The sequence below is a fragment of the Mytilus trossulus genome, chromosome 1 (assembly GCF_036588685.1).
Source record: "Mytilus trossulus isolate FHL-02 chromosome 1, PNRI_Mtr1.1.1.hap1, whole genome shotgun sequence".
In the NCBI taxonomy this organism is placed as follows: domain Eukaryota; kingdom Metazoa; phylum Mollusca; class Bivalvia; order Mytilida; family Mytilidae; genus Mytilus; species Mytilus trossulus.
The window spans coordinates 106,674,566-106,697,472 of NC_086373.1; the positions used below are offsets into that span (position 1 = coordinate 106,674,566).

The 22,907-nt window shown below is 32.9% G+C and overlaps 2 protein-coding genes across 3 annotated transcripts in view; one reads left to right on the forward strand and one right to left on the reverse strand.

Annotated features, from left to right (window-relative positions):
• On the reverse strand, positions 1-17,743 carry LOC134696114 (protein wntless homolog). The gene is made up of 13 exons (XM_063557727.1): positions 17,521-17,743; positions 14,284-14,586; positions 13,092-13,231; positions 12,277-12,426; positions 11,389-11,525; positions 6,601-6,641; positions 5,860-5,987; positions 4,549-4,646; positions 3,954-4,017; positions 3,122-3,265; positions 2,362-2,515; positions 2,128-2,208; positions 1-1,710 (listed from the first exon to the last, which is right to left on the reverse strand). Exons 1-13 carry the CDS (start codon positions 17,624-17,626, stop codon positions 1,610-1,612), a joined length of 1,647 nt encoding a protein of 548 aa, XP_063413797.1. The 5' UTR covers positions 17,627-17,743; the 3' UTR covers positions 1-1,609.
• Positions 17,712-22,907, forward strand: part of LOC134696117 (uncharacterized) — an 11,499-nt gene continuing 6,303 nt past the window's right edge. Inside the window, exons 1-2 of one of the 2 annotated variants that reach the window (XM_063557746.1) lie at positions 17,712-17,820; positions 20,152-20,264. In XM_063557746.1, coding sequence (XP_063413816.1) covers positions 20,155-20,264 — 110 coding nt within the window. In that variant the 5' untranslated portion in view covers positions 17,712-17,820; positions 20,152-20,154. The other variant, XM_063557738.1, reaches the window with a different exon arrangement.

A 22,907-nucleotide genomic window follows, 5' to 3' on the forward strand; every position in this document is an offset into this window, starting at 1 on the left:
TACAGTAAACATTTATTGCAAATAAGTTGGTAAAAACTACCTAACAAAATGGATTTCTTATTATAAAGCAATAAATCAATTTCTTTACAAACTAATATTTTTTTTATATAAATAAATTCATTGAAGTAGATTGCCACATGATATCATGAATAATAAAAGTAAAAATCATAGTTACATAATACATATATATATATAAATTAAAAAATTTAAAATTTATATCCATAAAGTTAGCATTTCATTAAAAATAAACAATTATACATCCTCTATGGGCAACAGTTTGATTTTTTGCTAGATATTTAATAAACAAGTGGTTCTCTGATGGTGGAGGGACTGTCCAGCAGTCTTTTATACACAAATCTATCAAAATAAACTTAATAATATCATGTTCACTTAGAAAAAAATCCTGTGCCTATCAAAATATTTCTTAAAACAATATGACACACTATCCAGTGTAAGATCAAGATATTTACTTTTAACACAACCATAAACATATCATTAGAACTTGATATAAACTTTTTGCCATTTATAAAACAATAATTGCGTAGTATTGTTTTTTTTCAAAATGATTTTTTTAATTTAATAACATTTGAAAAATTATGTAGCTGTGTTTTATTATTATTATTTACAATGCAAAGAGTAAAACTTGCAACACTCCAACAAACAAAATTTCAAAACTTCAGAACCATTATACTATAATTTAAACTTTACTGGTTTTTATCAAGAAGCCTAATTGTTGATTAAAATGATTCCCTTGAAGCATTCTCAAGCCTTAAATTGATTATGTTTCACATTATTGAGGTATGTTACTATTAAACATATGTGAAATCTATCATAATGAACCTGTTAATATTAGTTTCTAACATTGCATAAAAGTCTTCGTTCACATTTTGAACTAATACTAATATTGTGCTCTTTATAGAAATCAGGGGTGGATCTAGCCATTTGAAAAAGGATAAAGAGTGGGGTGGGGGTCAATCACATTCAAATGCGTTGATTGTCCCAAACAAAAGGGGGGTTCCAACCCCGGAACCCCACCTGTATTCGCCACTGGAAACACAATACAGCTTGGGTCAAAAATACAAAACAATATGACACAAGAATAAACACATGATATTATATAGATTTATAAATTCTACATTGAAAATATATAAAAGTAGCACCTCTTCTTTATAGTACAAGAAAGATTAAAAAATCATATGAAATTGGTAAACTACAAGAGACAACATCCTATCTACACTCAAAAGCATATACATGGAGTGATGGTTTCTATCATGTATTAAAAAAAAATATGAATAAAAATATTCAGATATGTCTTATTTCAACCTATGTAAATGTATTCTTAAATACTCCATATATGAAGAAATGAATATTCTATAGTAAAAATATGTGTAGCTTCACAAAAATGTAAACATTATAAAACTAAAAAATCACAACACTAATGATAACTTTTTAAGTCAAATTGTTATATATAATATTATGACAACTATGTGAGAACATTAACTTCGGGATCTCACACACAAATAATATCTATTTTATTCAAAATGTAACTATTGCATCAAATGTCTGAGAATCAGATCTATTTTCCATTATATACATCATCTGCCCATGTCTAATCCTGGTCAGCCTTTGTTGCAAAAGACTGTAGAGTGGACAATTCTGATGGCATGTTTGTTAACTGTACCTCTTCTTCCTGGCTATCAGTGTCAGCATCTGAAATACACATTAAATGGTGTAAATTTAGGTGAGATTTACAGTTTACCTACATGAATTACATTTCAAGCTGAATATCACATTTTAATGCAATGATTCAGAGATCCTTTATTTAATGTTGATTACATGAACTTATTTCTGTACACAAGGTTTCTTTGAATGACAATTTATATACTCATATTTAAATAAAAAAAGTTACATTCCTAACCTGGCATGCTTATAAATCAAAAGGGAAAAAGTGACTCAATCTTGCATACATCATTAAATAATTCTGTATCATTGAAAAAACTGCTACCATACAGAATTTGTAAGAGGGGTTAAAGATATGACAGAAAATAAAATATATTTTTCATTATTGCTTAAAGTTTTCATTGTTTTTATATAAAACTACCCATGTATTTTCACAATTGTACTTACGAGCACTGGAAGCAGTCTTGTGAGAGGGAGCATACAGAGACAGCAGTCCAAAGATGTACACATTCCAAAGACCATACACACCTAAAAAATAAATCAATTAGTCTATCAACAGAGTAAATTATTACATAAATATACACAAATTTTATTCTTATGTTTATATACAATTATATACACTTTTTAAGCTGTCATAAAGATGAACAAAACATTATTTGTTTTTAATCTTATATTACTTACCTGTAAAGAATGCACTTGAGTATTCCAAATTAAGATTTTCATCTCCCCATTTCCACTGTCCTTCACTCAACTGACTGATGATGAAAAAAACTACGGTCAATGCAGCACAGAATAAAGTCAGCAGCATCAGAAACTTAAATCGGAAGATTAGACCCTATAAAAACAACAGTAGGTGTTAATATTGCTATTTACTTACTTTTACTTTATCTTTCTGTGTGATAATGGTTTTTCCTAGTGCAGTAGAGAGGGAACATGATAACTTTATGAAGCAATGTCATTGATATTTCCAAGGAAGTGTATCTATGGTCCTTCCAGATTTTGTCCTTGGATAAGACTTTTGTTGAGAAACTACGTTTAATTTCAAAACCATAGATATTTGCTTAAAATACTAATTAAGACAAATAACAGGTTTGATGTATAAAGAACTGTCAAAACAATCTGGGTTTTTTTGTATTGATTTTTCGTTTATTCATGCACATTTCACAAAATGATTAAATGAAAGATCACAAATATTTATAGGGACTGATTTTCTCAATTTAGCTTAATGTTGCTGTCTCTCCATTATCTCATGATTAAACATGCACATTTTTATGTAATCACTTTATGAGAAACTGATTTATCCAGAAAGTTTTTTTGTTTTGTATTGAGTAGGTTGATTGATATTTGTAAATAATTTTTTGAAGAACAAAACTGTATGCCATATGATAAAGAGTTTATATGCTTAATTTTTATGAAAACTTCTGTTTTTATACTGCCATACCATATAATACTTTTTCCTCATATGGCTCATGCTTGGTAGGGATGATTTTTTGGCACTGATGTTTCGGAAGACACGGTAAATCATGACACACAAGAACAGGAAGTAGGCTGTGGCAGCAACAGCAGCTATTATAATAAAAGCCAACTTTTTATGTTAAAGAAAAGAGCTTTGTGATTTAAAATTCATACTCTTTATAGATATTTATAAAAATATAAGTATGAGTATGAGGGCGAGAGAACTTTGAGACTAATATTTCATCTTAAAAGATTGCATTGTGTTAGCTGACTTGGGCATAACAAGAATGTGTCCATAGTACACAGATGCCCCACTCCCACTATCATTTTACATGTTCAGTGGACCATGAAATTGGGGTCAATACTTTAATTTGGCATTAAAATTAAAAAGATCATATCATAGGGAACATGTGGACTTAGTTTCAAGTTGATTGGACTTCAACTTCATCAAAAACTACCTTGACCAAAAACTTTAACCAAAACTTTAACCAGATCTTCGCACAATCTTTTTCTTTGTTCAGTGGACCGTGAAATTGGGGTAAAAACTTTAATTTGGCAATTAAGTTAGAAAGATCATACCATGCGAAACATGTGTACAAAGTTTCAAGTTGATTGGACTTCAACTACATCAAAAACAACCTTGACTAAAAACATTAACCTGATGGGTGACTAAATGACTGAGGCACAGACCAGAAAACATAATGCCCCTCTACTATCGTAGGTGGGCCATAAAAAAGCTTAAGCAAATTGTTTTTTAATAACAGGACATATCCATCAATATTCTCAATGCTATTTGACATAAAACAACAAAAGGATACAGCCAGTTTTGACCCAATTTCACTTGACCATATACTGTAGAATGGATTCTTCAACTGCATTCCTCTGTAAAATAAACACAATTGAAGCATGATTTTTTACTACGGTATTCAAAAAATCATATTATGCTTTAAGTAGTTGTAGTGTCAGGAGTTGTTATGATACATTCCCCATTTCCATCCTCAATTTTATTCAGAAGGTGTTATTGTAGAATTAAAGTACAAAACTATGGTGAAAGTTCAATAACTCCAGTAAAAAATGTCAAATCAAACTAAAAGTATAGTATGGTCAAGAGAATATGATGACAAATATTCCTACCACATATGCAAACTTTTTTTATGGTCTCTTTGAGTATTGTTGTGTTTTGAGCAGATGACCAAAAAGACATACAAACAAATCCTTATAATATATCTTGAATTTAACAGGTGTTATGGAAAAGTGTTCAAAACAAATACCAATGATGGTAAATTACTGTAAAATGTTTTTGCATTGCAAAGTCTACAGTACAAGAATTGGCACTTACAAATAATTGATTACAATTTTGTGTGTTTTTAACAATGAGGCGGTAGAAGTAAGTATTTATAATCAAATATGTACCTTTCACACATCTCAAACACAAACAAGCAGACACAACCCACTATTACAGCAGTTAAATGTTTCCAGTACAACTTCAGTCTGTTTCTCTCTGTCTGGTCCTATAAAACAATGTTAATATACTGATTGAGATATCTCTGTCTGATTCTAAAAGAGAATGTTAATATAACGACTGACATCATCTATATAATGTTAATTTGCACTAATTTAATTCATACTTAAAATCAACAGATCATCAATTTCATGCTAGACTAAAATTATCTTTTAGGCAAAAATTAAATATGATAAGAGAAAATAGTAAACAATCAAGACATTGAATGAATGTACATGTTTATATGCATGATATGTATTGGATGTAGGTCATTGTAGGTCCAGTTTTATAGTTTATTTGTATTGAAGGTATTAACACATTTGAGAATATTTTTTATATGTACAGATTTATGCATAATGGATGATTAAATCATTTGTATATTGGATGTATGTATAATTGTATGGATGTTGGATGTATAAACACATTTGTGCGTCTTTTTAATATGTACATGTTTATGCATTTATTCATTCATTCATTTCTTTATTTCCTCTATCAAGAGATTCAATGAACAACATATATGTTAACAAATTAAATTACAAAGGTTTACAAAAACAGGCAACAAAATACAATATTACACTATTTACAATAACTAAAGCATATTACCAAAAGAAAATTTTAAGACAATTGCTCTCACTAACGACAGCTCATGTACTTAGCAAGCTACTGTATTATCCTTCTCGTTACTCTGCTATACTCAGCAACACAGAGTGCAACGTGTATGTGGCACAAACTAAGAAAACTGTCAGTGTCGATATTTACTGTTGTTATGTGCTTGCCCAAAAGAATGCAGTATAATTGTTCATCTTCATATGAATACAGTTCGACAAATAATTGCAATGGAAACCTTTCAATAATGAAATCCCACCATGCATCTCTGATTGATTGAGTACCACAACAACTACAACACGCATGTACGTACACATCTAGACGCAAGTGCTTCCCGTGTTGTTAGGGATGTCAGTTAGTAATTTTGTTATGAAGTATGTGTTTACGACTTCTCTTGATGATGTACATTGGGGGAATGTGAAGTATAAAAATGTGTGTGCATGGGATAAATGTAAAGGTTTGTGTGTATGGGATGTATGTACAGGTATGTGCCTGTTGTTTATGTCAATTTCTAATGACTTGATCATCCTATTGTGTATAATATCAGCAAAAATGCTTACTAAATGTCTTCAGATCTCATAATAATAGCATCCTTCATTATTCTATGATGAACTTACCATTATATGTTCTCCAGTAAATATAATCCAGAAAGACAACAACATGGCATAGAACGCTCCCTGTCTGATATCATTCAGCAGTAGCATGAAGGGAATATTCAACCAAAATGTCAACCATTCAATGGGTACTGAAACATTATAAGCATAAGTAAATGTTAACTACATACTATGTTACACACACACACACACAGAAACATATATATGGACTTGACTTTCATGTGATGTAAGGCATTTTAAAGTACACAATCAGAAATACTTCGATGCTATCTTGTGATTTATGTGTTGAAATGCTTGCATTACAAAGATAACTGACAAGCTTCTTTTTGACAGTGTAAGAAAATCTAAAATGGTAGTTTCTTTAATGTGTAAAATTTTCAAAGTCCTGAATGTCATACTATCAGAGACACATGCGTATATGTTAAACTATTATTACTGTGTTTGAGTAACTTACAGTTTATATGTTTGAGTTACATACCTATCTTGCTATTTCAACTTCGCGTTTTCTTAATAAATGAATCTTTATCGTAACAAGAGGCTCTAAAGAGCCAGTGTTGCTAACTTTGGTCTATGTGCACATTCAACAAAAGACACAATAGAATTCATGAAATTTATAACAAAAATCTATGTTTTGTTGATATTGTCTTACTATAAGGCATAAAGCCAAAAAAAATCGTAATTAAAGGACAATAACTCAAATAAGGAGTTGTCGGACCAGGCGAGCTAAAAATGAGTATGACTTACAGTTTAAGATTGACATTGTTATTCCCAAGGCAAAGAGTGTTCTGAAAATTTAAAAACATAAATACCTGTTATTATACAGTAAATAAATATACAATTTAAATGTCTTTTATCAATCTACAAATGTACATATGATGGAATATAATGCATATCAATGTTAACAGTGTTAATCGTCTACAGCTTACTTGTCAGACAGACTTACCATTCAGGGAGCATTTAATGCTATTCCATTACTTTGTTATGTACAATTAATTAACAGTTCTGACTAACCACATTTGACAAATAAGAAAGAGGTAAAATGTTCCATGTCCTACTGTCCTTGATACAACAGGGAAATCAATGTGAATTAGCTAAACATCACTATTGGCATGAATGTTTAATGCTCTAACCTCTCTTTATATACAAAATTATGTCATATTTTGCAAAACTTTTCTATGTAGTTTTTACTTATTTTAAACGCTTCTACATGTAGTAAGTTTTTGAGTCTTCACATGTGTAACTATTGAGATCTTACCTTTCTAGTAAGTTTTGGAGTATACATTTGTGTGGCTATAGAGATCTCACCTGTCCAGTAAGTTTTGGGGTCATTGTCAACACATCTGAGACTATTGAGATCTAACCTTTATAGTAAGTTTGGGGGTCTACACATCTGTGAGTATTGAGATCCTACCTTTCTTGTAAGTTTGGGGGTCTACACATCTGTGACTATTGAGATCTAACCTTTCTAGTAAGTTTGGGGGTCTACACATCTGTGACTATTGAGATCTAACCTTTCTAGTAAGTTGGGGGTCAACACATCTGTTACTATTGAGATCTAACCTTTCTAGTAAGTTTGGGGTCTACACATCTGTGACTATTGAGATCTAACCTTTCTAGTAAGTTTGGGGGTCAACACATCTGTGACTATTGAGATCTAACCTTTCTAGTTAGTTTGGGGTCTACACATCTGTGACTATTGAGATCTTAACTTTCTAGTAAGTTTTGGGGTCAACACCAGGGACTAAACTTAACTGTTTTTGTCTAGGGGCCAGCTGGGCCCCTAAGATATTTTTTTCAGGGGCTCAGTTGAAAGTTTAGGAGCCCAGCCAATCTTTATACAAAAAGAATAAATGAAAATAAAACTGAAAATAACTTAATATACTTACTAACAGTGTTCCAGCTTGAATCTCAGGGCAGAAGGGAGCTAGTGCTCCTAAGTAAGGAGTTTTAAAAATAAAACCGGTGAGATGGGAGAGGATAATTTTATTTTGATGAAACATTACATTGCATACATTGCAGAAGCTAAGAACTGTTACTTTTTTTCTCCATAATTGTTAAAATTAAAAGCAGTTAATAAGTGCCCCCATGCTGAGACTACTATAACACAAAAAAAAAAAAAATGTGTTATAGTAGTCTCAGCCCCATGTAAGGAGGATCATAAATACAAGAAGTAAAACAGGAAGTACAGTCTTGTTTATGTTCAAATACAAATTTCTCTGATTCTTCTTTAAATATATGTTCATGGTATGAAACAAAACAGTTTTTTTTAATAAAGCTTATAATATTTAAATTATTGCCACCAAAAATGTATTATAAGATTTGACAATATTTATTTTAGGTTATTTCCTGCCAAAATTGTCTCCCTTCGTTTTTTTCAACTTCCTGTTGACCTTTAGACAACATGGCTGTTTCTTCTTTTAATAAATACTATCTCAATCCAAGCCATCCTCTAATAGTGTTGATCAAAATATATTTTGCAATAAGTTTTTATTGAAGATTGGATATCAAACTTAATATTGGGATATTTATTTACGAGACTTTGCGTTTCGTTTTTACATTAAGTATTTTTTTGTAAATAGCGATTTAGGGACAAGTTACCGTCTAACACAGGCTTATGATGACTGCCAGGTCAATTAGAAAACATCCCTTTCGCGATGCTTATTGGACAGTTGAGATCAGTTGAGAAGAAAACACTATTCAATAATGAAATAATCGTAGGAAATCTAGCAGAGTTGAAAAAAAAACATGTTGATTGAGGAGGTATATGATATATCGTGACTTCGGATTGAAAACATAGCTGTTCGACTGGGTTTAGGTTATTAGAAAGAACCTACTGGTTTTCGAAATACTCTATGTTACTATATCGCTTTGAAAAGACAAAACAGGTTTCCTTTTGGGAACAGTCTTTGTTAATATCGCTGGGGAAAGGGTACAAATGGGATTTACTTCAAATTTTTTAACAGTCGCCAGCTGGGCGATCATGATGACTAAATTTGCCCAGCCGAAAATCTGGTCGCCTCGGGCGACTGGGCGAGCGTTAAGTTTAGTCCCTGCAACACATCTGTGACTAATGAGATCTAACCTTTCTAGAAAGTTTTGGGGTCAACACATCTGTGACTATTGAGATCTAACCTTTCTAGAAAGTTTTGGGGTCAACACATTCTGTGACTATTGAGATCTAACCTTTCTAGTAAGTTTTGGGGTCTACACATGTGTGACTATTGAGATCTAACCTTTCTAGAAAGTTTTGGGGTCAACACATCTGTGACAATTGAGATCTCACTTTTCTAGTAAGTTTTGGGGTCAACACATCTGTGACTATTGAGATCTAACCTTTCTAGAAAGTTTTGGGGTCAACACATCTGTGACTATTGAGATCTCACTTTTCTAGTAAGTTTTGGGGTCAACACATCTGTGACTATTGAGATCTAACCTTTCTAGTAAGTTTTGGGGTCTACACATGTGTGACTATTGAGATCTAACCTTTCTAGAAAGTTTTGGGGTCTACACATGTGTGACTTATGAGATCTAACCTTTCTAGAAAGTTTTGGGGTCAACACATCTGTAACTATTGAGATCTCACTTTTCTAGTAAGTTTTGGGGTCAACACATGTGTGACTATTGAGATCTCACTTTTCAAGTAAGTTTTGGGGTCTACACATGTGTGACTATTGAGATCTAACCTTTCTAGAAAGTTTTGGGGTCAACACATGTGTGACTATTGAGATCTCACTTTTCAAGTAAGTTTTGGGGTCTACACATGTGTGACTATTGAGATCTCACTTTTCTAGTAAGTTTTGAGGTCTACACATGTGTGACTATTGAGATCTAACCTTTCTAGTTAGTTTTGGGGTCTACACATGTGTGACTATTGAGATCTAACCTTACTAGTTAGTTTGGGGGTCTACACATCTGTGACTATTGAGATCTAACCTTTCTAGTAAGTGTTGGGGTCTACACATGTGTGACTATTGAGATCTAACCTTTCTAGTAAGTTTGGGGGTCTACACATCTGTGACTATTGAGATCTAACCTTACTAGTAAGTTTAGGGGTCTACACATGTGTGACTATTGAGATCTAACCTTACTAGTTAGTTTGGGGGTCTACACATGTGTGACTATTGAGATCTCACTTTTCAAGTAAGTTTTGGGGTCTACACATGTGTGACTATTGAGATCTCACTTTTCTAGTAAGTTTTGAGGTCTACACAAGTGTGACTATTGAGATCTAACCTTTCTAGTTAGTTTTGGGGTCTACACATGTGTGACTATTGAGATCTAACCTTACTAGTTAGTTTGGGGGTCTACACATCTGTGACTATTGAGATCTAACCTTTCTAGTAAGTGTTGGGGTCTACACATGTGTGACTATTGAGATCTAACCTTTCTAGTAAGTTTGGGGGTCTACACATCTGTGACTATTGAGATCTAACCTTACTAGTAAGTTTAGGGGTCTACACATGTGTGACTATTGAGATCTAACCTTACTAGTTAGTTTGGGGGTCTACACATCTGTGACTATTGAGATCTAACCTTACTAGTAAGTTCTGGGGTATACACATCTGTGATTATTGAGATCTAACCTTTCTAGAAAGTTTTGGGGTCAACACATCTGTGACTAATGAGATCTAACCTTTCTAGAAAGTTTTGGGGTCAACACATCTGTGACTATTGAGATCTAACCTTTCTAGTAAGTTTTGGGGTCTACACATGTGTGACTATTGAGATCTAACCTTTCTAGAAAGTTTTGGGGTCAACACATCTGTGACTAATGAGATTTAACCTTTCTAGAAAGTTTTGGGGTCAACACATCTGTGACTAATGAGATCTAACCTTTCTAGAAAGTTTTGGGGTCAACACATCTGTGACTAATGAGATCTAACCTTTCTAGAAAGTTTTGGGGTCAACACATCTGTGACTATTGAGATCTCACTTTTCTAGTAAGTTTTGGGGTCTACACATGTGTGACTATTGAGATCTAACCTTTCTAGAAAGTTTTGGGGTCAACACATCTGTGACTAATGAGATCTAACCTTTCTAGAAAGTTTTGGGGTCAACACATCTGTGACTAATGAGATCTCACCTTTCTAGAAAGTTTTGGGGTCAACACATCTGTGACTATTGAGATCTCACTTTTCTAGTAAGTTTTGGGGTCTACACATGTGTGACTATTGAGATCTAACCTTTTAGAAAGTTTTGGGGTCAACACATCTGTGACTATTGAGATCTCACTTTTCTAGTAAGTTTTGGGGTCTACACATCTGTGACTATTGAGATCTAACCTTTCTAGAAAGTTTTGGGGTCAACACATCTGTGACTTATGAGATCTAACCTTTCTAGAAAGTTTTGGGGTCAACACATCTGTGACTATTGAGATCTAACCTTTCTAGTAAGTTTTGGGGTCTACACATGTGTGACTATTGAGATCTAACCTTTCTAGTTAGTTTGGGGGTCTACACATCTGTGATTATTGAGATCTAACCTTTCCAGTAAGTTTGGGGGTCTACACATCTGTGATTATTGAGATCTTACCTTTCTAGTAAGTTTGGGGGTCTACACATCAGTTGTATCCTTTTCCAAAACCAGATTAACACAATCAGAACACATGGAAACATGAAAGTCTTAATGGAGAACCATATTATAGTAAATCCTCCATTCTGATGAATTGTCTACAACAACAAAAACAGAATTATCTTAAAATAAACAGGTATAAATGGGACACTGATGATGCCATGCTTGCATATAAAGCTATAAAATAATTTAACTAAAGAAATGTTAAAATGATGCTACCCAAATTTGTACTTGATACATGTAAGTTTCATAATATTTGCTTGAGGCATTTTTCATTTGTAAAGAAGCATAATTAACTCTCGAACGATTAAAGTAACACCACCAACATTCAAACTTTATATGTGTTTTTTTGTTAAGTACATTGTATTAAATAAGTGTTGTCTGTACATTTCATAACATTTGGTTGAGGCAAACTAAAGTAAGAGAATAAAAATCTATTGATAAAGGAGCATAACTCTAAAACAGTGAAAGTGACGCCACCAAAATAAAAACTTGATCTGTGTTTTGTGGTTATAAGCATTGTCTATTAATTTCATAAAACTTGGTTGAGTCAAACTGAAGCAAAAAATTCAGCAATGTTTTCATTGGTAAAGGGGCAGAATTCTAGTATGGTAAAAGTGACGCCACCAAAATTCAAACATGATTTTTGTTTTCAAATAAGCATTGTGTATAAATTTGATTGAGGCAAACTTAATAGTTATCAAAGGTACCAGGATTATAAGATAGAGAACAGAAACCAACTTTGGGATGTATGTACATAAAATGTATGTTTAAGTAGATTAAGAGAACTTATTAAGGTTTAGACAATATAATCAACAACAGGTGATATCTATTAAAAATTCTACTAACCACAAGAGAGATATCATCAATCTGACCAATATTTATATTCTTCTCAGGACTGGGAGGGAGTCGTAGGTTCAGAAGATAGTAATCATGGTGTAAACTGGAAATCTCAAAGGCATGCAGCAGCTCACAATCATACTGAGACCCTGGTTCTGTCTTAAAAATAAATTTAAAGATGAAAGTAATGGTTGATTAGAACAATTGATGAACAGCAATATAAAACTTTATCAATTATAAAAATAATAATAATTTAGTAATTCCTACCTCATTCTTCTCATTAGAAGTGTCAGAACAGACAAGTTTTCAGTAATTCCTACCTCATTCTTCTCATTAGAAGTGTCAGAACAGACAAGTTTTCAGTAATTCCTACCTCATTCTTCTCATTAGAAGTGTCAGAACAGACAAGTTTTCAGTTATTCCTACCTCATTCTTCTCATTAGAAGTGTCAGAACAGACAAGTTTTCAGTTATTCCTACCTCATTCTTCTCATTAGAAGTGTCAGAACAGACAAGTTATCAGTAATTCCTTCCTCATTCTTCTCATTAGAAGCGTCAGAACAGACAAGTTATTAGTAATTCCTTCCTCATTCTTCTCATTAGAAGTGTCAGAACAGACAAGTTTTCAGTAATTCCTACCTCATTCTTCTCATTAGAAGTGTCGGAACAGACAAGTTTTCAGTAATTCCTACCATTAGAAGTGTCAGAACAGACAAGTTTTTAGTTATTCCTATAGAAGTGTTGGAACAGACAAGTTTTCAGTAATTCCTACCTCATTCTTCTCATAAATACTGATGGAACAGAATTTTTTTTAGTAATTCCTACCTCATTCTTCTCATTTGTACTGATGGTACAGACAAGTTTTCTATCCTCTGCAGATTCTGCCAGTAATTTCCAATCACCCTCTCTATCTCCTTCGTTCCTGTAACCCAGTCTAAAATCCAACAGCATCACTGGGTTTAGTCCTAATAATGATAAATAAATAAACATAGAGTGAAAATGCAGTGGTGACTGATGATATAGATGTACTGTAAATGAAGTGAGTTCAAATCTGCAATTTTGCAAGCCCTCTCTCATGGTGCTTCTTGAGGTATTTTTTTTAAGAGTTCTAAATTCAGTTCTTTGCACACATTAAATGACCTAAAAGTTAACTGTTTGTACACTTTTGTTCTTTGGTCTTTAGATTAAGCTTAGTCAATTAAAGAGGAAACATGTCCAATATCACTGCTCAATTTGAGGCTCAGTTGCATCCGGATATACATTTACATGAAGACAAAATTTAATTCATTTAATTGTCCACATATGCTCTCAAACATAAAGTTAATCTCCAAACACTTACCTTTACATAGATATTGTTTAATAAGGGAAGAAACTTCAATAATAAAAGGTAGGGCCATTAAGGGCTCCAAAAAATAGAAATAAAGGTTACAGATTAAAACAACATGTCTTGTGCCCTATGATTTAACAGTCTGCACCAAAAACTTTTTCAACTACTAGTCCAAAGACCAATATTCAGACATTTTTCTTATTGGTCCAAAAAATTTTTGCAAAAACTTGCTAGTCCGAATGAAATTTTACTAGTCTGGGGCATCGGACTAGTGGCTAACCGTGCAGCCTGTGATTATGAAAATAGTTTACATGTTCTCGCTTGAATGGCAATACTAATTTTTGATACATTAATTGTAGTAACTTCAATGTATACCATTCAGCATGTTCAGTCAATGCCCTAAAACATCAAGATGCATGTACACGAATACTGTAAACCAACTTATTTTGCGACTTACAATGTACATGTATAACACAAATATAAATCATCCTAAATATGTCAAACTGGGATCTTTCCTTGTTAAACTACATTGTACATCAAGTTAATTAGAAAATCGCCAAATTAAATAGCCGTGAAGTGGACTAGAAAGTGGTAAACGCAAAATAAAGTATAAGCAATATTAACATGATTAATTTGGTTTACAGTAATGGTAATCTTGAAGTGAATTCTTTACCAATGTAATCCACTTACCTACAGGATTGTGTGGTTGATATATAATGTCAAGCTGTAATACAGACATCATGTACTGAAACCGTGGATGCATCTTCAGCTCTTGTCCATCTCTAGGGCCAGGAATCCAGAAAGCAAAAACAACCTGTTTGTCTGTTATCTCTTGACTAATGATTTTAGGATCGTCAGGCCTTAAACTATCCAACTTCTCACAGCTAATGCTCTTATTTCCTCTAGGTATATGCCATTTCTCTCTGTTGACATATCTACCTCTGGAATAGCATTTTGTACCAATGATAATGTTCACATTGTTAGGTTGAGGAGCTACAAGTATAAAATTGAGTTATTTACATGCATGCAAAGCTTCCCATATTATTTTCATTGAAACTAGAGACTCTTAAAGTGTTAATACCACCAAATCATAGTACGTCACATCCTGTTTTCCATGCGAAAAAGGGTTGAAAAAATTATCCCTTGAAATTGACATTTGTAGGAAATTAATCAAACATTTCATTGCAGTGAAAAATTTCTACGTTATAAACATCTATGTTGGTTGTTTTAAAGCAGTGTTATTTTTCTATTTGGTGTTTCTATAGGTTTTGTTTTCTTGGGCTACAGTATCCACTCTTGTTCATAACATAGCTAGTATTCTGTAATAGCAACACAATTTGCCCCTGCTTTCCATTAGTTTCCAAATTATGTAAAAATAAGAAGTTGTGGTATGATTGTCAATGAGACAACCAGCTGGTGACAACTATCCACCACAGACCAAATCATTTTATGCTTAGATGTAAACAACTTGTATTTGTAGGCGTTTGTTCAAGTTATTGCACATGGTTATTGGTATCCTGTTGGTAGCTGCACTGTGTGTTTTATCATGTGTATTAGTTTTATAACAAATGGTCTAAATGGGAAATCTGGTTTTTTGTGATAACATACTTTGTAAGACTGGTTAATTCTTATAACCCCACTACATTTTGTGACTGAACAAAGTCAGGGTAATTAGACAGGACCATGTGTTGTTTGCTAATTTGTTTGTTGGCAAAGTATAACTGGAAGGGAAATCCCTTGTTTTGCTTGGTGATACTTCCAGAAGTGGGTAATACACGTACTGGCATGGGCATTATAAAGTTTTATCATTCTTTAGTTGTTACACAAGGCAAAATACAATTTAAATTTGCACATTTTTGAAAGCCAAAGTTTTGATATTTAGAAATCATTTCAAAGTACTGTTTTAGTTTATAGAAATAGAGGTAGTGTAAAAAGCCAAGAAAAATGGTTTTTGAATAACAACCAAATAGATATATGTGACAGTTTTGTATATTTGGGTATTCTTTTTAATTATAATGGCAGTTTTTTACATACTCAAAAAATGTTAGCAAATCAAGGAAGAAAAGCTGTTTTTGCATTATGTAGTAAAATTGTAGATGAATATTATAACTGTGAAACATTACTGTCCTTATTTGATACCTATGTATCTAGTATACTTAATTATAGCTGTGAAGTGTGGGGTAATCATAAAGCTGGTGATATAGAGAAAGTACATTTATGTTTTTTAAAACGAATTCTAAAGGTTAGAAAAACTGCTGTTAATAACATGGTTTACTGTGAATTGGGACGTTATCCAATGTATTATGAAAGACAAAGAAGACTGATTCAATTTTGGTTCAAATTATTAAATACTGATAACTGTATACTTAAAGCATGTTATGAAGATATGTTGGAGAGTTCATTTAAAAAACCCAATGACAAATCGAATTGGGCTTGTTCAGTCAAAGATATATTATGTAGTTATGGTTTTCATGATGTATGGCTAAAACAAAGTGTAAATAATGTTGATATATTCATACATGAGCTAAAACAAAGAATGAAAGATACCTTTATTGCTGATGCTAATTCTTTTTTTAATAATTCATCAAAATGTATACTTTATAGATATATATATGACACAGATATACTGCAGTTTTATTTAGATAGACCTGTTAATCAAATATATAAACCTTTTATATGTAAATATCGTATCTCCGCACATAGCCTCAATATAGAAACAGGCAGATATTACAATGTAGATAGAGAAAGTAGATTTTGTACTATGTGCACTAACAATATTGTAGAAGATGAATACCATGTTATTCTAGAATGTAATAGATATAGTGATGTAAGAAAACAATACATTAAGAAATATTATTGGCAATATCCATCCACTTTTAAACTTATACAGTTGTTATCAGTTCACAATGTAAAAGAACTTAATAATTTAGGTAAATTTTTGTTTAATATTGAAAAAAATCGTAATATGTAGTTGTATTATTTATTTATCATATGAATTTTTGTCTCATTCTCCGCCATGCATGTATTGTGTATAATTGTTGTATTTATATTTCACTGATGCATTCAAAAAATATTGTAAAATTGTATATTCTATAAGCTGTATTGCTTCTGAATAAAGTATTATTATTATTAGTGCATTGTTAAATCTAATTGCTACATATTACTAAATAAACAACATTAAGGGTAAACGCCCCCTACACATATAGATTTAATAGAACAATAATAATTGTTGCTTGTATACCCATTGTGGGACCTTAATCATGTTAATTGGAATAATAAATATTTAATTTTATTAGATTTGTAGATAAGAAATGGAATGAAATAAAACAGAATTAGAAACATGATAAAATGAATAGCCTACAGCAACTATTTTATATAATTAATTGTTTGAAGAATAATATTATGATTTAATTACACAAAATTAAATCTTTTGTTTATTTGTGTTACATTAAAATTTATCTGTTTGATTTTTTTAGTTGCAATACTGGTACAAAATATTGCAATCACCAACTACCAGATACAGGAGATCCACATAATGTATACATGTACATTGTCTTTGTATTAATGTTATAAATTTATGCTGGGTGTAAGAGACTTTTCTTTGCACTCCCACTTAAAAAAATGTAATACCAATAAAAAATAGACAGCAGAAATGATGACTAATTCAAATAAACTTAAGTTTAAACAGCCTTACAGGGTAATTTGGTGCAAACTACAAAATATATCAAACATAATATTAGCAGGGTTTTTTTTACAAATAATCATCATTCTTGAACTACAATTAAATCATTTTGAAAATGTACATTTACAAAACAAAACACTGAATGTGTCACTGATAAGACCGAATAAGTGTACTGTCCATAATTATTTATTTTACAAAAAGTTTGTACCCGAAAATTATCCGAGTGAAAAGTTAGTCAAACTTACCTTGCAAACCACCAATTAAGAAAAACGTTATAAGTAACATAAGCAATATTAAGCTGAGAATGATGAGTTTCTTCCAACTCAAGTTTTCCAAAACAACGCCAGCCATGTCTTTGATGGACAATCAGTCTAAATAACTCATAAAACGTGCTTTATCACTTTCGACAACTCTTCTGTCTGAAGAAAAGACTACAGCGCCATCTGGTCTGTTTATGTCAGACGCTTCCATTTTTAGGGGTGTACATAAATTTGTAGGACAACTTTCTTTGTCCAATTTTCCTTGTTGTATTTTGGTGATTTATTGTGAGTATTTGTTTTTACACCATATGCTAATAATCAAGTTCTCAACGAAATAGATATATAAAATTTCGTGACAAAAATATAGGAAATAACAAGTAGCGAAATATTCTTACCTGTCCCTAACAATAAGCAATCCCGTAAAGTTGCATATGGCGGAGAATACGAATTTTCCAGTGACTGAAATATAAGCAGAAGATTCCCAGTTCCTTATATTTACTAAGGTAGTTGTTTTTTCTTCATTTCTTACATTTAACATTTGTTAAGTTTATTGGACATATTTTATTCATCTTATATTCATAATCATTCTTTTAGTTTTAGTAGATAGTTTGGTTGATTTGTTGATATTTTTTTACTATTCATGTCATGAGTCCCATTGAACTGTCTTAAGAAAGTAGCAACAACGGACGTCTCTAAGGGCTTGCTTTCCGACCGATAATTAGCTCCGCAGACAGCCACTTTCTTGACTTTGAAAGAAAATTTTACTAACGGCATAACAAAATTACTGAACTCAAAGGAAAATTCAAAACTCAAAGTCCTTTATCAAATGAAAGGCATTTCCTTGTTAAGAAAATGATGGTGTAAACTTGGTAATATATCGGACCGTTTAATATTGCGATAAAGTCATTAAAAAATGAAATGTAATAGGCAACCGACCCTGATTCAAAACTGAACCTTCCGTGACGCGGTAGTCTCAGCGCGGTGTTAAGTTTCTGTTAGTTAGTACCTGGATACGTTGAAGTTGTCTGTTGACCAGTGCGACAATCATTCTTAAGCCAAAAAACTTTTCTATTGCATAGCCTCATTTTCTATTTAGGATCATTCATCATGCAGTTACCCATAAACTTCGTTTTGTTGGTTTGTCCATCCACAGGGCATAGGGGGATCTATACGTGATCTATACTGTTCTGAAGTGTTATCTTTTTGCAATTTGGCACACACACAAATCCATAGGTAAAGCGATGATTTACCTTCTTTTGCATCTATAACATGAAATCAAACAGTCCAAACAGACGACATATAAAATCGTCATGGTATGCTTGCAAGTGCTTGTTAAAGTTGCTAGCCTATTTATGTTCATGTTCATATCAGGGCCTTTTTTGGACTATCGGCAGATCGCTCATTGATCGGAAACAAACTGACAATATCATGACAAAAAACGAAAACAGACAAGAACACAAACAACAGTACAAAAACACAACATAGAAAACTAAAGACCGACAAATATGAACCCCACTTAAAACCGGCGCTCATTCCAGGTGCTGTGGAAGGGTAAGCATATAAAGTCTGCTACATACGTGAAACCCATCGTTGTGCTAAGGAAGCTATATACATGATAAGTCTAATTTGGTAGGTCTCATTTATCTAAATTACACACGAATTGTTGGTAAGTTATAACGAGTCTTTGCGTTGTTAATTATTTCTTTTGATTTTTTTTACTTGTATACACGTTTTTGTATGTTATACTATCAATTATGAAAATTAAAGTTGAATCGGTGCTCATAAATATGACAGACAGCGAATTTATATCCATTGAGTCTCTCTTGCTTTTAAATTCCAATCGAAAGTACTGCAAGCTATCTGGTTTCTGTATCACTTTTTCGTTTTTAAAATTTCATAAATAATTTACAGAAATTTATATAAAGATAAAAAAAAAAGAAGATGTTGTATGATTGCCAATGAAGTGAACTAATATATATGACAAAAGAGGACATCAAAAATAAAAGCCAAATCCATTTAGGTCAACTTTGCCTGAGAAAGTTGAAACATTAGACTTAGTTTATAATCTGTCAATGTTATAAAGTTCGCTATAAAGCATGTTAGTACACCGAAGTATTGACTACTGAGCTAAACATACCCTCGGGACTGACAGTCCACCACCAGTGGTAATGATTATGTAGGCCCTGCTGTTCATAAGACCGATATGTACAGTCGGATGTTTAAGTTTTAACGTGTACGGTGTTAGCACATGAGGTAGTGAATAGTTTATGGGAAGACATAAACCTTTCATTCTCCGATCCCATCATAAGTACTTGACGAGAATCGGTAACTGGCAGATTTAAAGTATTTTGTTTGACTCGGCAATCTGGGGGCCCACGACCTCCCACACTCTAGGCGAACACGTTACCACGAGACCATGTACCTAGTATTAGGTTTATAGATTGAACCCCCCAACGTGTTAAATCAGGACAGCAAAAGTAATACAAAAAGTCTTGTTATTTTATAAAGAGGGAAGGACATGTCTATAAACATTTTCTCATCCGAGCTAAAGTTTTGAAAATCACGAATGAACTACTGTACTCTTACCTTTCAGATTAAAGATTTATTTAATTTCAGACTATGGAAGCAAATAACACCAAAGACTATTCCTGTGGGGAACACAATGATGTCCAGATTGAAGTTCTTGATGTAAATAACGACCCAACTGATGATTCACAAAACCAAACACAGTATGTATCGCTTTCTATCTAAAATTGACTATAATACTCACCAGAAAACTTCAAACTAAGCATGCTGAAAACTTACTTGGTCACGAAATAGACAGTATTACTATAATACTCAACAAAAAACTTCCAACTAAGCATGCATGTGTTGAAAACTTACTTGGTCACGAAATAGACAATAGCATTGATATCAGACTTCAAACTATGCATGCATGTGCTGAAAACTTACTTGGTCACGAAATAGACAGTAGCATTGATATCAGACTTCAAACTAAGCATGCATGTGCTGAAAACTTACTTGGTCACGAAATAGACAGTAGCATTGATATCAGACTTCAAACTAAGCATGCATGTGTTGAAAACTTACTTGGTCACGAAATAGACAGTAGCATTGATATTAGACTTCAAACTAAGCATGCATGTGTTGAAAACTTACTTGGTCACGAAATAGACAGTAGCATTGATATCAGACTTCAAACTAAGCATGCATGTGCTGAAAACTTACTTGGTCACGAAATAGACAGTAGCATTGATATCAGACTTCAAACTAAGCATGCATGTGCTGAAAACTTACTTGGTCACGAAATAGACAGTAGCATTGATATCAGACTTCAAACTATGCATGCATGTGCTGAAAACTTACTTGGTCACGAAATAGACAGTAGCATTGATATCAGACTTCAAACTAAGCATGCATGTGCTGACAACTTACTTGGTCACGAAATAGACAGTCGCATTGATATCAGACTTCAAACTAAGCATGCATGTGCTGAAAACTTACTTGGTCACGAAATAGACAGTAGCATTGATATCAGACTTCAAACTAAGCATGCATGTGTTGAAAACTTACTTGGTCACGAAATAGACAGTAGCATTGATATCAGACTTCAAACTAAGCATGCATGTGTTGAAAACTTACTTGGTCACGAAATAGACAGTAGCATTGATATCAGACTTCAAACTAAGCATGCATGTGCTGAAAACTTACTTGGTCACGAAATAGACAGTAGCATTGATATCAGACTTCAAACTAAGCATGCATGTGTTGACAACTAACTTGGTCACGAAATAGACAGTAGCATTGATATCAGACTTCAAACTAAGCATGCATGTGCTGAAAACTTACTTGGTCACGAAATAGACAGTAGCATTGATATCAGACTTCAAACTAAGCATGCATGTGTTGAAAACTTACTTGGTCACGAAATAGACAGTAGCATTGATATCAGACTTCAAACTAAGCATGCATGTGTTGAAAACTAACTTGGTCACGAAATAGACAGTAGCATTGATATCAGACTTCAAACTAAGCATGCATGTGCTGAAAACTTACTTGGTCACGAAATAGACAGTAGCATTGATATCAGACTCGATGAATTGTAATAAGATATACATCTGATTCTTCATCAAACAGGGGGCCCAAAACTTACATTGAATAAAACGAACAATGGGGTGCAAGGTTTTCGATTCAAATTATACTAATCGACTTACAGAAATTGCGCCCCTACCTGTTCTATGTATTGTTATGAATCACAGTTTATGACTTGTCTTAAAAAAGTTCCGTCTTCATTTCATTTGACACCAAAAAAAATTCCAGGATGCAGTTTTGTTTTAAATAATTCAGAGTTATCTATTTATAGTGTGGAAAACATACTAAAATTGTTGAACATATTTTTATGCCAGGCCTCTTATAACTTACTATACGATAAACGTTTTGCTTAATGTCGAAGGCTGCATATTGCATTGTTCCTGTAGTCGGTTACACCCATATCATGTGATCTTTCGTGAAAAGTTGCCTCATTGGGAATAATTCCACGTCTCCCAATGTGTATCACGGTAACATTAGGAACCAAAAACAAAATTAACCGAATTGATATCAATCAAACCAACATGATCACACGAGAATATGAATATTTGAATAATCTTTTCAGAATTAAAAAAATATGAATTGGGGATTTGTGCTTGAAGGAGGACATAAATGCTACTCATGCTGAATTATAATACTATACCATTTTATTTATTTATTTGTAATAGCTGACTTTTAGGCCTCAAGGAAAACTAAAGTCACTTTGCTAGGGTTCAGGATATTTATTAATCAGTAACGTAAAACACCCAACATGTGGAGCAAGGTAGTTACTGTTGTGGCACAAACCAATATACTCTATACTTTCCAACTATTTCAATGGCTACTGGACATAAACGTCTGTCCTTTTCGACTCCATTAGTCCTTCTAACTCAAAACAAAGAACCTCGTCGAAAATCCAGTGGTTGTCTGTTTGGTACAGTTGTACGTTTGCACGAGTCCAGCTACGCGGGACTTCCAATCTTTCTTCTGCGTAGTCTGTAGAGTTCCAAGCATGTTCAATAATGTACGGTTGAATCTCTCTGTAAGTCCGTTACCCATAGGATGGTAAGGTGTTGTTCGAGACTTTTCCATTCCTGTAATGTTGCAGAGTTCTTTGATGATCTTGCTCCAAAGTTCGCTTCTTGATCAGAATGAATACAATGAAGTTGTTGAAAACGCATCTGCTGTGGTTTTTGCGGTCTGAAGTCTGAAGCTTCTCATAGTTGTTAAAGAACCAGTTGTTGAGTGGTGAATAGCTCAGCTGTTGTTTATCTGCTTTGCGATGTTCGTTTATCCAATATATC